At 42.0% G+C, this 14130-nt stretch overlaps 1 protein-coding gene across 1 annotated transcript; it reads left to right on the top strand.

The window, feature by feature from the left end:
• The first annotated feature begins 4853 nt into the window (after nucleotides 1–4853).
• Nucleotides 4854–14004, top strand: ankha (ANKH inorganic pyrophosphate transport regulator a). The gene is made up of 12 exons (XM_031850027.1): nucleotides 4854–5423; nucleotides 6476–6692; nucleotides 6903–7021; nucleotides 7225–7308; nucleotides 7430–7600; nucleotides 7762–7896; nucleotides 8520–8612; nucleotides 8695–8787; nucleotides 11625–11754; nucleotides 11845–11968; nucleotides 12152–12251; nucleotides 13131–14004. The coding sequence occupies exons 1-12, from the start codon at nucleotides 5328–5330 to the stop codon at nucleotides 13257–13259; spliced, it is 1491 nt and encodes a 496-aa protein (XP_031705887.1). The 5' UTR covers nucleotides 4854–5327; the 3' UTR covers nucleotides 13260–14004.
• Nucleotides 14005–14130: the final 126 nt, after the last annotated feature.

Raw genomic sequence — 14130 nt, 5'->3', positions numbered from 1 at the left:
GAGGATGTAAAAGGAGAGAGGAGAGATTTCTCTTGTTATCAGAGGAAGTGGAAAAGAAAACCTAAACTGAAAGAACACCCCTTCTCCTCTCCTCTGCACTCATTCCTTCTTCCTTTCCCTCCCTTCTCTCCTTTCCTCACTTTGGGATGCTGTGTGGAGGATAGCGATCGTAACCACCAGACTCATGTGTTGCGGTCATTGTGTTTATCGGCTCCGGATGTTTCTTGTGTTACTGTGTTTTCAGAGCGTCCGGAGACACAGAGGGAAGCTTTGAGACCGTCTGGCATCATTCCCTCTGATAAGTGCAGACTGAAGCTGCTTTATGGGAGTTTGATCTCAGTAAAATTGGTTCTTTACCACTTTTGATTGACACAGTCTGTAAACAGTGAAGAGCAGAGGTTTCAGTTATATTTCGTCAAATGATAAATACAGCAGAGAAGTGCGATAACATCTCAGCGCTGCATAAATCTACATCATAAGGATTAAAGTCAGCCATTAAGGTGGATTTACACTCTCCATTTCTAACATACTGACCAGTAATTGGCTGAAACACTGCTCAGATGAATGAGTTGAGAAACCAAATTGTTCTTTAAACTATTGACCCACAGCTTGAGATAACCTAGAAGTAAAACAACTACATGCACCAAAAATATGCACAATTCAACGCAAGGCAATTATAGCACATGTAACCCTCAAAGGAAGGCCAAACTGCTTTTATATAAGACGTACAAGATGTTATATAAGAGGTGATGAAAGAAATACGATAAGAATTAGTGTGATGAAAAATGAAATGATACAAACTGAGAAATTAAAAATAAAGAGGGAAAGATTAAAGTGAAAAGCTGCAGAGACTTGTTTCTTCTGGAAGCAAATAAGGATGCAATCACGCATTCTTCTTATTGATTAATGGGTCGATTATATTGTTAATATGTCAAATATTTGTTCAGTCCAAAACTATAAGATGTTGATTTTTCAAAGATATAAAAAGAAGAGAAAAACAATGAATTTATGATGAAGATTGTGATTCCTTTTCTGACGATCACAACATCACAATCACGATCTACATGAAAGGACCACAATGAGCAATGAAAGAAATCCCCTATTTTACAGATATTTTATGAGCCTAAAATCTGAAGATTTTACCCTTCTGTTATATTATAAAAACTAGAATCTTGTGAAGACTTACAATAGTTTTAGTGTGTACAGTGGATATATTACTGTTTTTATTTATTGGTGTTCATGTCCAGCCACGAGGAAGGTTTTCCCACCATGAGCACCAGCTGTTGCTCTTCCCTTTGACTCCTCTCTGAACTTCCCAAATTTTCTGACCACAAATCCAACTTCCTGTGGCCTCTTATATAAAGCATATTCAGCATATCATGCCAGTCATTTCCTCTTCTGCATCTCGAGCGCGTTAAGCAATGCTGACAGGAGCTCAAGGGTCATGTGGCTGCATCTTCACACACTTACATTCATTCATAGATTGAGAGCCTATCAGCAGACACATGGAGATGAATGGAGGGTGTGTTGGACACAGTTCAGCAGGACGCCCTGGTGTGAGGCAGATAATCAATAGCTGTTCAGCTTAGTCGGTGAGACGAGGTTGCTAACTAAGCAGTCGACAATGAGCGCACGGCAGATCTGTCAGACTACTCAGGAGATAATTGTGTCATTAATTATTGACAGTGACAACGAGCAGTTATTGACTGAGCCTGATTCACAGCCAACCGAACCTGCAGTAGCATTATGGAAACGTGGCTTTTGTGTGTGCACAGAATCGAATCTAAGACAAACATCTGACAACATCAAAATAAAATAAAGAACATAAAATAACAAGAGAAAGAAAAACATTGTTGTATATTCAAACAAGACATCTCTGAAGTTAAAAAAAAGAGGATACAATTGACTATCATGCTTACTGACAGTACAACAAGCTATCAGAAATACTATGTGAACCTCTTTATTGCCCTCGGCTGGTCTCAAACCAGAATATGTAAATATAAACGCTAACACATATTTCACCAAAGAAAGGGACTTTGACATGAACTGAAGTGGTGGGTCTGTATTGACTTAACAAACAGAGAAAGATGTGTGACATAAAAGATCAGTTCCATGCATTTACTCATCTTAATTATCAAACTCAACCATCGATGCTTTGACAATAGTTGGATGATATTCAAACAAACAATACATCCACTAAACGCTGGAATTAGCCATAAATTGATCGACCGGATAAATCACTTTCGACAAAGTTAACAAGCAAAGGGAACACATGCCTGGTTGAAGCAGAGCAGAGTGCTGGTTTCTCCTCCTATAAGAGCACTAATCGAGTTCACCTGCAGTGACTCGTTGACTCCAGACAGCACAGGTGACCCGACTCCTCCTAGAGCTCAACATGGACGGATTTCAACAGTAGTGTATCAAAAATAAAAATAGGAACTTTAAACAACTTAAAAAACATGTTGAGTTAACTTAATAATCCCCATTTTTGTTTTACTTTTTTACTACAAACAGCATTAGGCCTCGCTGGCTTATTAACCTAAATCAAAAACCTGAATAGGAGGAGAGAGGAGCGAGAAAGACAAACAAACATGAACATAAACATCCTTCTAAATGTGAGTTGTTTGTGTAATTTGACAAAGTGTTCTGCAGCAGAGCACATGTGACGCTCCATATTCTGAAAACAACATAAATCATGTCTGAAGAGAGAGACAACCTTCAGATTGTTGACCAACGTCTCAGGGTCCTTTGACTCCCGTCTGCTGTAGTTCCTCTTTCTCGTGACTAACAGGGATGTGCTCCTTCTGTAGAGACAACTCAACATCAGCTGCTTTATTTGAGGCTAAATTTGAGTATTTTACTGAAGTTGGAAAATTCCAGTGGAGGGTTCATGCAGCTCTGATATGTGTTTAAAAGCCACGTTTTTCACAACGCACGTGTAGCTGTTTCCTTACAATTAGATGACACTGAAATAAACATTTGCATATTCATTTGCAGAATAATGTAATTAATTGTGACTGTGACAAATGACCATAGTTAACCATAGATAGTTATGAGGATGAGGTGACGTTATCTGTGTGAATGACAGGAAGTTTTGAGAGTCTGTCTGTTGATGTGAGTTACTTCAAACAGAACTGATGAACTGAATCAGGTGTGTACAGGTACTGTTGCTCAGAGCTGTTGTGCCCCTAAATGGCCACTAGAGGGCGTGTTGTATCACCTGTAAACATTGAACTAATTAAAAACTCTTTGCTGTTCTTGTGCCTTTGATTGACTAGTTTCTCTACTGCACTTTCTTACTATTGTTGCATTTGGGTCAATCATAACTGCAATCTATTTCTGGTCTATTCCATTTAATTTTATTTAATGTCATTTCATTTCATCCATCTTCTTCTATCTGCGTTGACTGTTGTCATTGCTTGTTGTTTTTAATGTAATGCTTTTCTTTGCCCTTTGAATTGTCTCTGTGTTTAAGGACATTTTAACAACCCTCTGTCTCTAGATTACTAACCTCTGGATGCAAAATGTGCTCAGAACATGGACTTCCTAAATTCAGAGCACTGTAAAAATCACAAAACGTCTTCATTATAGTAAATGTTAAAAGAAAATAGGTATTTAGATTAGTGATAAGTTACTCTGGAAACGCATAACAGAGTTATACTCCTGAGAAACACACAATACAATAAATGTTGCAGGAGAGTTTTTTGTAATCTGGGAAATTTGTAAACACGTTTTTCCCAGTCGTTAAAAATGAATACTAAAATGGACACGTTTATGCCAACGTTCTCCAGTCGTCACCTTCTACTGAAAGAACAAAAACAACATTTTGCTGAAATACATGGCATTGTCATACATACAGACACACAAGGACTCATCTGGTGTCCTGGCTGCTAAAAGACATTTAAACAAAGATACCTGGGCACCATTTCATGCTTTGTTATCCAAAACCCAAAACCGTCATCCGTCATGTATCAGAATCAGGCTCAGGCTCAATGCCAATTAAGTTTTCTCAAACAAGGAATTTGCCTTTTATTTTTGGTTCATAACAAACAACATAGTGAGAGAAAATAAAAATAAAGTTATACAAAACTCAAGTCAATATGAAATAGAAAAATACACACATAATAATAATATTAATAATAATAAAAATAATAAAACATGTAAAATATATCTGTTTTCAAAATAAAAGGAGCCACACACGCACACAAGTCCCCAATAATATGAGTGTTTGTCTTTGTCCAACATGCAAGAAATGTCCCGTTTGTCTTGTCAGACTGTGATCACACAAACATACTCTCAGTCCAGAGTTTGTGATGCGAATGTGCAAAAGTTACATTTTATCACAGTATTTGATCAAATACATCTATGAGAAATATACTCAGTACAGTTTAGGAGAAATTGATGTAATTTTGTTTTCCCGTTTGCCGATGTTTATGCTTGTTTACATTTTTGTTGTGTTGTTCTCAAATGTGATATGTTGTTAAGTGTAAAAAATATTCTAAATACATAAACAGCACTAAAATAAAATAACATGTCTTGGAATTATTTAGTCTGGCTTTGTCCAGCAGGAGTCAGTGTTTCCCTATGAACAGTGCCATGTCAGGGCTTATCTGTTTACGTGCTGTCTTGAAAGGAGGAAATGTAAACATTAAAAATACTCGTATGAGATGCGTGAAGATACATTTGTAACATTCAGGTCTCTGGTGTTTTGTCACCATGTTAATCCGGTTGGCCATTAAATAAATAATAATAATAAAATAATATTCTTAAATAATAATAAACCTGCGGACAGGTTTAGAATGTGCTGATGATGTCACGGCCGGGAACGTCTGGCCCACGTGCGTCCAGCAGTGTGCGCTCCTGTCTCAAAGGGAGGGTCGACAACAACCGGACCGACTGCGCAGCACAGGCGCAGTGAAACGCAGAGCTAGAAAAAAACAAAAAACTAATCCAACCCCGTTTCGGATTATCGCTTTTTATCCAAATCTCTACCGGCGGAAACGGTGGCACGTTTCCTCGCTCAAATTCTGCGCTGTTCAGATGCGCGTCCCACTCTCACATCTCCACTCCCTTGATGATGATTTGTGAGGAAGATGCCTCAGTCTGACATTATTTCCGTTGACCTTCTCCTCCGCTCATCTGCGTCGAAGCATTGTGAAGCTCCGCCGCTACCGGAGCGCCTCGGCTCCTGCCGCTGCTCCACTTAGCCTCCAAACCGTTTTATTCCTCGCTCGGATATACACCAAGCGCAAATCTATTTGATTTTCCTTTTTTTATCAATCAAGACCGAGGCAGATGCCCCTCGCTCTGTCATCCCGGCTTGTATTATGGTGGAGTTTCCATCTCTCAGTCCTTACTGGCCTCTCATCCGCTTTCTGGTGCCTTTGGCGATCACCAATGTTGCCATCGACCTCGGAGAACAGGTAACGTCTCTTGTTTTCCGTGTGTTTCCTTCCGTGCGTCAACCGCTGCATTTATTGTAAGCTCCAGATAAGATAGAAAAAAACACCGACACCGTTTGTCCAACATTGACCGTTTGTTTTGTCAGTTACAGACGGTGGGTGTGTGTTGTAGCTCGAGCTATCGCAGCTGGCAGGTTGAGAGGCAATGTGAAGACTTCCATTAGGTCTTTATATACATTATGTAGGAGGAGGAGGAGGCCCTGTTTATTCTGAGATATCCTGTCACTTCTGTCACCAAATAAATACGTTTTTTTTAATGTATTATCCAGCCTATCTTATTATCCAGCCTATCTATCTTATTATCCAGCCTATCTATCTTATTATCCAGCCTATCTATCTTATTATCCAGCCTATCTATCTTATTATCCAGCCTATTTAAGACAAGCAGCACACTACTTGATTTGTTAAACATTATAATTAATCAGTCAATCTGAGGCCTGTTTGTAGATCATGGCGGATCACGGCACGCAAATCAAACGCACACAGCGTTTGATTATCTTTAACATATTTCCCTGCTTGAACATTTCCTGTCCTTCCTCAGCCAAATGACTGATCTCCCACGAGACCTTGAGCAGATAGCGTGTGGGGGGGAAAACACATTGTGGCTGTGAGATGTTAGGATTAAGCTTATGTAATGTCTCTGTTAGCTGGTATAAATAGCACACCCTGTCCTGCAAAGGAAAAGGGCAGCTGTAGTATGGAAGGAAACATCTATCTGGGATCACGTGTTGTGGGTGTTTACTGTCCAGATATTACGAAGGCACTCGCTGCTTTGCACTTGTCAAAGGTCTCGCTTTTTATTGTGTCTGTAAAAGACATGCAGGTATTTGGTTTTTTCCAACTGCAGGGCTGCGGTGGAGTACCATCTGGTCAGAGATAAAGTTAGGCTAAGTCATGGTCATGTGGTCATGCTGCCATACTGAACTTCTCCTCCCCTCCCTTCTTCCTGTGCTGTCACTCCCATGACACCTCACCCTTTTTTCCACCACCGCCCTGTCATATCTTTTTTCCAGGCCCTCAACAGGGGCATAGCCACAGTCAAGGAGGATGCAATCGAAATGCTGGCCAGCTACGGCCTGGCCTACTCCCTGATGAAGTTCTTCACCGGACCCATGAGCGACTTCAAGAATGTGGGTTTGGTCTTCGTCAACAGCAGGAGGGACCGGAGGAAGGCCGTGCTCTGCATGGCGACGGCCGGGGTCATCGCGTTCGTGCTTCACATCTTGATAGGTGTGTGTTTTAAAAGGGATGTTTGATGACACGCTGGGCTTAAAACCGCATTCCTAAATGAAAGTTTCTGGTATTTGTGGCAACCTTTAAGTTTCATTATCGCAGCGTCTCTCTGACAGCTTTCTTTCTGCTGCTCAAAACAATGCAAACATGGTAGACGTCGTCTCCCTAACCTCTACTTACCCGTGGTTTCCCTCTCTTTCTCCATAGCTTACACAGATTTAGGATACTACATCATTAACAAGCTCCACCATGTGGATGAATCTGTGGGGGGCAAGACAAGAAAGGCTTTCTTATACCTGGCTGCATTCCCTTTGTTGGATGCAATGGTGAGTGTACAGTATAGAAAGACAGACATTTGTCCATGCTGGTGTCAAGTGAGAGTGTATTCCTCTGTTCAAAGTCTAGCTCTCTTCCATTGTTTAAAGCCTGTGACTCAGCTGTGGTTGAGAAAATGTCCTAAATAGATCTTTTGTTTATAGTTTAAAGCTTGGTGTCGTGGGATAACACTATGCATTGTTCTGTTTTGAAGGCTTGGATTCATGCAGGGATACTTCTCAAGCACAAGTACAGCGTCATAGTAGGCTCAGCCTCCATCTCTGATGTTGTGGCCCAGGTAGCGAGATCCATTCTTTTTGATTTAAACGCAGAATGCTACATTGGAGAAGTTGGGAAGAAAGTTTTGTGATCCGTGATTTTTTTGGGCTGTTAATCATCGCTTATGTTGTTTCCTGCAGATTGTGTTCGTGGCCATTCTTCTCCACAGTAACCTGGAGTGTGTGGAACCTTTACTCATCCCGATCCTCTCCCTGTATATGGGTGCCTTGGTCCGTTTCAGCATCGTTGGTCTGGGTTACTACTGTAACATCCATGACAACATCCCAGACTCCAGTGGACTGGACGTGGGCGTAAGTGCTGTCTTTTTATTGTTAGGGGGAAAAAAATGCATTTTGACATGAGACAATGAGAGGTAGGGACCCTTTACCTTTAACCAAAGGGACAATGGAGTCAGTTGAATTTAGTAAATGTTGTTGAGAGTGATTTTTCGGATCTGCCTTGATCCCCGCAGGGTGATGCCACGATCAAAAAGATGCTGACTTTCTGGTGGCCCCTCGCCCTCATCCTGGCCACTCAGCGAATCAGCCGACCCATCGTCAACCTCTTTGTGTCTCGCGACCTCAAGGGGACCACGGAAGCCACAGAGGTGTGTGTGTGTGTGTGTGTGTCAGGAATTTAACTAAACATATCTGAACTGTTGCTCTAGAAAGCATTTTCCTGGTATTTGTTATCGTCACTAACTGTCACGTTATTAATAACGCTGCAACAAATAATGTTATAGTAATATAACATTATTTGTTGGACTCATTTCTCCCTCAAGTTATTGCAGATGAAAAGCCAGACGCTAACAAACTGCCTCTGGAGCGTTCTGGCTTACAGAGACCTAAACTACTAGAGACAACACAAAGCTGTTTACCAGAACCAACTGGAAGTCATTGACAACACTGGCTGCCAGTGGTTTGGGTGATTCACCATGTTCATGGGGAACTCGGGGCATGACCACACTGAGTGAAAACATTCCTACATGGCCCTACTGTTCCTGCGTAAAGCCAGACGCTGTCCGTTGTTGTTGTTGTTGTTTGGGACACAATGACGAGCTCGAGGCTGTTATCCAATCGTAAACCTGTGAAAAATCACGCGGCCGGGAAAGTGAAAGACACACGTGTCTGCTATTGTTAGAGAGCTGGTATTAATTTAGCGGTGGGTGGGTTCAACATTTAATTTGTGGCACGCTGGTGACTTATAGCTGCTGTGTCTTTGTCATTCCAGGCCGTGGCTGTCCTCACGGCCACTTACCCCGTGGGTCACATGCCCTACGGTTGGTTAACTGAACTGAGAGCAGTGTACCCTGCCTTCGATAAGGTAATCAATCCATACCGACTATTATCAGAGTTTGCTGCACTGGTAACAGTTTGTTTACTACAATTTGCTCTCTTCTCAACAGAACAATCCCAGCAACAAGCTGAACGCTGCCACCCCCGTCACCAAGTCCCATATTAAAAAGTTTACATCCTGCTGCCTGGTTCTATCACTCACGGTAAGATGACGGCAAACCTTTCAGGCACTTCATTTGACTCTCAGAATACGGCACGAATGAGCTCAGAAAGAAGTCGTGGTTAACAGTCTGTTTTTATGGTCCGCGTGGAAACAATCCTGAACGTCTGGCTGGAACTTTTTAAAGGAAAAAATGAATGTGGTTTGGAGGTGAAGCTTCTCAGATGTGAGAATTTGCCGCTTTTATTCTGGTTCTATCATTATAGATTATTTAGAGGTTGACTGAAATAATCCAGTTTCTTTTCAGCCGTTGCTGTAATGTAGACGGTGTTATTTAAACATCTACCCTCACCTAGTTGATACAGCTAGCATGTATTAATTTTCCCAATAGAGGCCGTCCTACACTTGCAGCGTATCTGTTTACAGTCTATGGCGTCTTTCACTGAGGTTTGACCTCTCCTATAGTAGGTGTCAGTTGTCCTACCATGGTGCCCTACAACAACCTCATATCCAAATGCCCGATTATGCCGTAAACACCATATCATTTTGACAGCAAATGTCTTGTGTATTTTCAGGGTTGTAAATCCATTTCTGCACATGCTTCATAAAAAAAACACACAACCAACGGGCATAACATTCCCCCAAAACAGAGCACCTCTGCTGTGTTTACCCTTTTGTAATCCTGCTGCACCACAGATTGAATGATACCGAGTGTAGGTCAGGGTTCAGTTGTAAGACTGGCAGAACTAGTCCAGTGTTCTTCAGAAACATGTTTGACACGACAGAGTTTTTGCAAAGCTTGCCAAAAGCAATATTGACAAAGATTCCCACGAGAGATCTCTGAACTTTACCGCTTTCGCAGAATAAAAGGCAAAATTTACGAGTGCTAAAAAAAGCCGACGCATTCAAGTTAATTATGGAGGTACAGCCGCACACTGTTTATAGTGACTTCCAGGAATCCTGAATGTACTTTTCCTTTGGAGTCGTGGTCTCAAGTTGCAGAGAGAGACATTAGGGTGGAATTTGTGCAGAGGGTAAGGGGCATTTGTTTCCCCTCAACACTCCCAGCCAAGCGTTAAGAGGTTAATAAAATAGGCACTCACGTAAAACATATTGGTTAACTCATTCCTAAAGCCCCTCGCAGTGGATCCGCAAGAACACTGTATGATCCAGACTCTCTAATTATAACTGCAAAGGAAATGTCTGTTAAGTAAAAACAAGCTTTTGCCCCAGTTAGTAGCAGTAACAGCCCGAATAAGAAAAACAGGCAGTTTGTGGCCAAGGTTGGGTCTTTTGAGGAGGAGGAGGAGGAGGAGGGTTGCATACCATATGTGGAATCCCAGAGCTGTAAACATGTACAGTATGTGAGGGTGGTGAAGCTCGACACAGCAGAGCGGGCAGATAGGTATGTTCTGTAGCGGCGCTGGAACAAACGCAAGCAGACAGCCATCGTGCCGGGGCTTGTTCTGATTAAACACGAAGGAAAGACAAAAGAATGCAAACGCCGGAGGAGGTGGGCGAAGTATATCTGAGAAGTGAACCGAGCGATGTCCCGGGACAAATCGTTTCCCCATGTGAAAACAGCCCCGGTCGTGGCAGTGAGTGGACATCTCTCCTTGTTTAGAGAAACCACAGCTGAGTCAGGGAAGACAGCGGTTTCGCTTGTGAGCCAAACAAATTAGTTATGTGCCAACATCTTGCTAAAATAATGATAGATGGTAAGGCGATACCAAGTGAAATCACCAGTTACAAGTAATCTATTCGGATCTTCAACCACAAAACCACATCAAAGGTTTTTTGCGGTATAATTTCCTATTTGTAATTCTTTAAGAAGAGTGAGATGGTGAAAGGTTTATAGAATTACTCCAGGGCGATTTTTGTTTGTGAAAGTCACATTTTATCTCGTGTCATCCTTTCTCCTCTCCTCTTCTTTCCATAAAGTATGACTCATTGTCAGCAACATTAAATCATTTAACTTTTGTTCATTTGGCAAGCATTCTTTTGACCCTTTTGTCCAAAGCAACATACAAATGAGATACAATTTAGTCTTAGAGAGATTGAGTTAAAGGTGGTGTGTTTTTTCATCCATGTTGAGAGATCAAAATGGGGTGTGTATACTGAGGTCTGTGCTGAGACAGTTGGCTCGTCCGGCGGGTAGGACGGACAGAGCGGAGTGTCATCAGTGTATATTGAGAAGACAAGGGGACCGAGCTGAGATCCCTGCGGTACCCCAGTGGAAATGAAGTGATGCTGGGACTCTTTTCCTTGAACGATCCCCGTGAGAACTGAGCCCTGTGAGAAAGGACTCAATCCAGAGAAGGCATTCAAATGAGGAATGGTTTCATTGGGTGAATTTCCATTTGTTGGAAATTAGAAAGTCTCACTTCCTCGCCTAGAGATACCCGAACAGAAAGCGTGATCGGTGGAAAGCTCAGCTGGAGTTGCGTTTTTTACATTGGGGTGAATTTTGCTTTTGCTTTGAATGAAAAGAACATTCTGTAAAAAGAAACTCTCTAGGCCCCCTGGTGCTTGTTCTAAGTTTGGAGTGCAGAGAAGCTATCTTTATACAATTTTAAACAAATTAATGTATTATTCATGGTCAGATCAGACGGGTTTATTCTTCTGTTTAACCCTCCCTAATGTGCTCGCAATACAGTAATAGCCGAGATGCTTCGGTGATGTTGCACGTGCCTCTGCGACCGCTTCCAGAAACAATAACATTGTCCGTCATGCATTTGCTCGCTCGCTTGTTTTTTTGTGAGCTTCAAAAGGCCCACATTAAATTAGTTAATGAAATCTAACGGGGCGTGCCGGGCGACTCTATTGTGGTGCAGCGAACATGAAAAAATGAATCTGCTTTTGTTCCGTTTTTGTTTCCAGCTCTGCTTTGTGGTGTTTTGGACTCCTCATTTATCAGAGAAGATCCTGGTTGATGTCATCGGAGTGGACTATGATTTCGCTGACCTGTGTGTGGTGCCGCTCCAAATTTTCTCCTTTTTTCCCCTGCCAGGTAAGACACTGCATTAGATTACTTGATTTTCAGCATCGGTGTCCAGCTGCACTTTACCAGTGGGGTGATGTTTCCACTTTGTGTTTCCAGTGACTGTTCGGGCTCATTTGACTGGATGGCTCATGACCCTGAAAAAGACCTTTGTGCTGGCCCCCAGCTCGGTTCTCCGCATCATTGTCCTCATCACCAGTCTAGTTGTGCTGCCTTATATGGGGTAAGTCAACACTTCAGAGAACAGTGTGAGGGTCACAAAGGCCAGCACTGACTCAGGCTGCCTGTGTTTTTCCACAGTATAGGGTCTTTTTTCCCCCCCCGATTCACCTTTTTATTCTTAAAACGATGAAACAGGATGATGATTCACTTCCCCATCACATCATTGTAATGCTTTGTATTTCAGGGTTCACGGGGCCACACTCGGGGTTGGATCCCTCCTCGCCGGCTTCATAGGAGAGTCGACAATGGTCGCCATAGCAGCGTGCTATGTTTACCGACAACAGGTGAGAACACCTGGGTTGAGCTCATTGCAGACGCTCGAGTACACAACAAATTGTTTTATTTTTTTGCAGCAACCATTTTCAACCAGGCATGTCCCTCGCTTATCATGATCGCCATTTAGTTTGAGAAGCTGTGACTAAACTAATCGGTCACGAATACATGCAACAAAAAATACCTTTCATTTAGAACAGATGCTCCAAATCATGTTTTTGGGACATACTAAATAGTGTTAGTGTAGGTATTGAAATGCACATTAAATCTACACAATTAACACTGTGGGTGTGGATGCAAAGTGTGTCTTAATGTAGTCAGTCTCCCACCGATAGGTTCTGAAAGTTTCAGAATAAAATTCTCGTCTTCCATAATAATCTACTGGCACTGTAACCAATTTGTTTTTATTTATTACAGGGTTATTGATGAAGAAATCTTCTAGGATAACTCGCAAGAAAGAAAAGTGTATTTCTCAAAACAAACTATTCCTTTAATACAGAGAGTGGTTAAAACATTCTCCGTATCTTTTCATACTTATCTTTCTTGCATTCGACACATCACTCTCTAATTTAAAGGTTTGCACATGATGCTGAACAATACTCCTTTTAGGGTCTGAGAAGTCCTGTTTCTATAGTCCCACTGGGAAATCTTAACTTTCCCCTTTTTCAGAAAAGGCCTAATGTCATCACAGCCAAGTCTTCTAAACATTTAGTTTTTGAGTTTGTAATTAGTTAATGCTGATAACCAGAAGCACATGAGGCTCTGCATGCTGCTGAATACGGACCGCTCTTCCATTGCGTATTAGATCAGCACAGTCTGCAGTTTGTGGCAGTGCTACTTCTGCTTTTCTTAGTGACTTGTAAGGATTTTGTGGTTTTTCGTTTCTGCAGAAAAACAACGACATGTCCAGCGAGCTGGTGGTGGAGGGCGAGGACTCCTCCCCGATGAGCGAGGTGTGCTCCAGGACTCAGATGGACGCCATCGAGGAGCTCCAGGAGGAAGAGGAAGAACAGGAGTGAACTCTGACTGCAGGGGAAGGTAACACCAGCCTCCATGTGGAACTTTGCTGAAGAGACTGCCGAGTGTTACAGTGCTGGAGAGGTTTGGTTTCAGAGGTTCTCGCGACAGACCGAACTGAGTAAGAGTGACGAGATCTTCTTCCTGTCGACCTACACACCATTAAAACGCACACTGTAAAGAAAGCCATGCACCTCCAAGTGTTCATCAGTGTAAATACCGTGATGTCTTCCGAGCTTCTCCTCCGTTCTCATAGTTTTGCGTCATCACATCGGCTGGTGTATTAACCACTTTCGTGTGTTTACTGGTAAACAAGGGAAAGCGACACAGGAGAACTTTTCCTCCTAAGCAGCGAAAATGAACCGTCTGTCGAGTGGTAGTGGAGTTGCCAAAATACAGAAATTATTAATTTGATGTTACTTTATCAAAACTAAGCGGCAAGGCCTCGCTTGAATTTAAATATAGACATGTTGTGGGACTTGTTGGGTTGTGCAATCGTATTTTACATACAACGGTGTACAGATTATTGTTGTTTTGTATAGGTAATGCAATGTGTATATTTAATTGCCCAGAGGGGTCGGGAATCCCTCGTTATAACATTGTTACAGAATAGTTATGATCGTTCACTTTCCATGCAGTCTGGGAGTCAATCTACTTTTGTTTTGCAAAGCGTTTTCCTGGTAGTATTCAGACTGTCATACGTACTGTATAGGCATTCTTATTTGGCAAATAAATTGCTTTATTAATGCTTGTGTTTTGTTGACGTTGAATCCAGGTCCTCGTTGTTTGGGGTCCCACTGACCAAATATGGTAATGACCATAAAGCGTGTGGGCTTTGAAAGGCAAAACCATTGCTCAGTATCTTATTCTACT

Source organism: Anarrhichthys ocellatus, unplaced genomic scaffold (genome assembly GCF_004355925.1).
Source record: "Anarrhichthys ocellatus isolate YVR2014 unplaced genomic scaffold, GSC_Weel_1.0 scaffold10, whole genome shotgun sequence".
Lineage (NCBI taxonomy): Eukaryota > Metazoa > Chordata > Actinopteri > Perciformes > Anarhichadidae > Anarrhichthys > Anarrhichthys ocellatus.
Note: the sequence above shows the minus strand (reverse complement) of the source record. Positions and strands in the feature narration are given on the sequence as shown.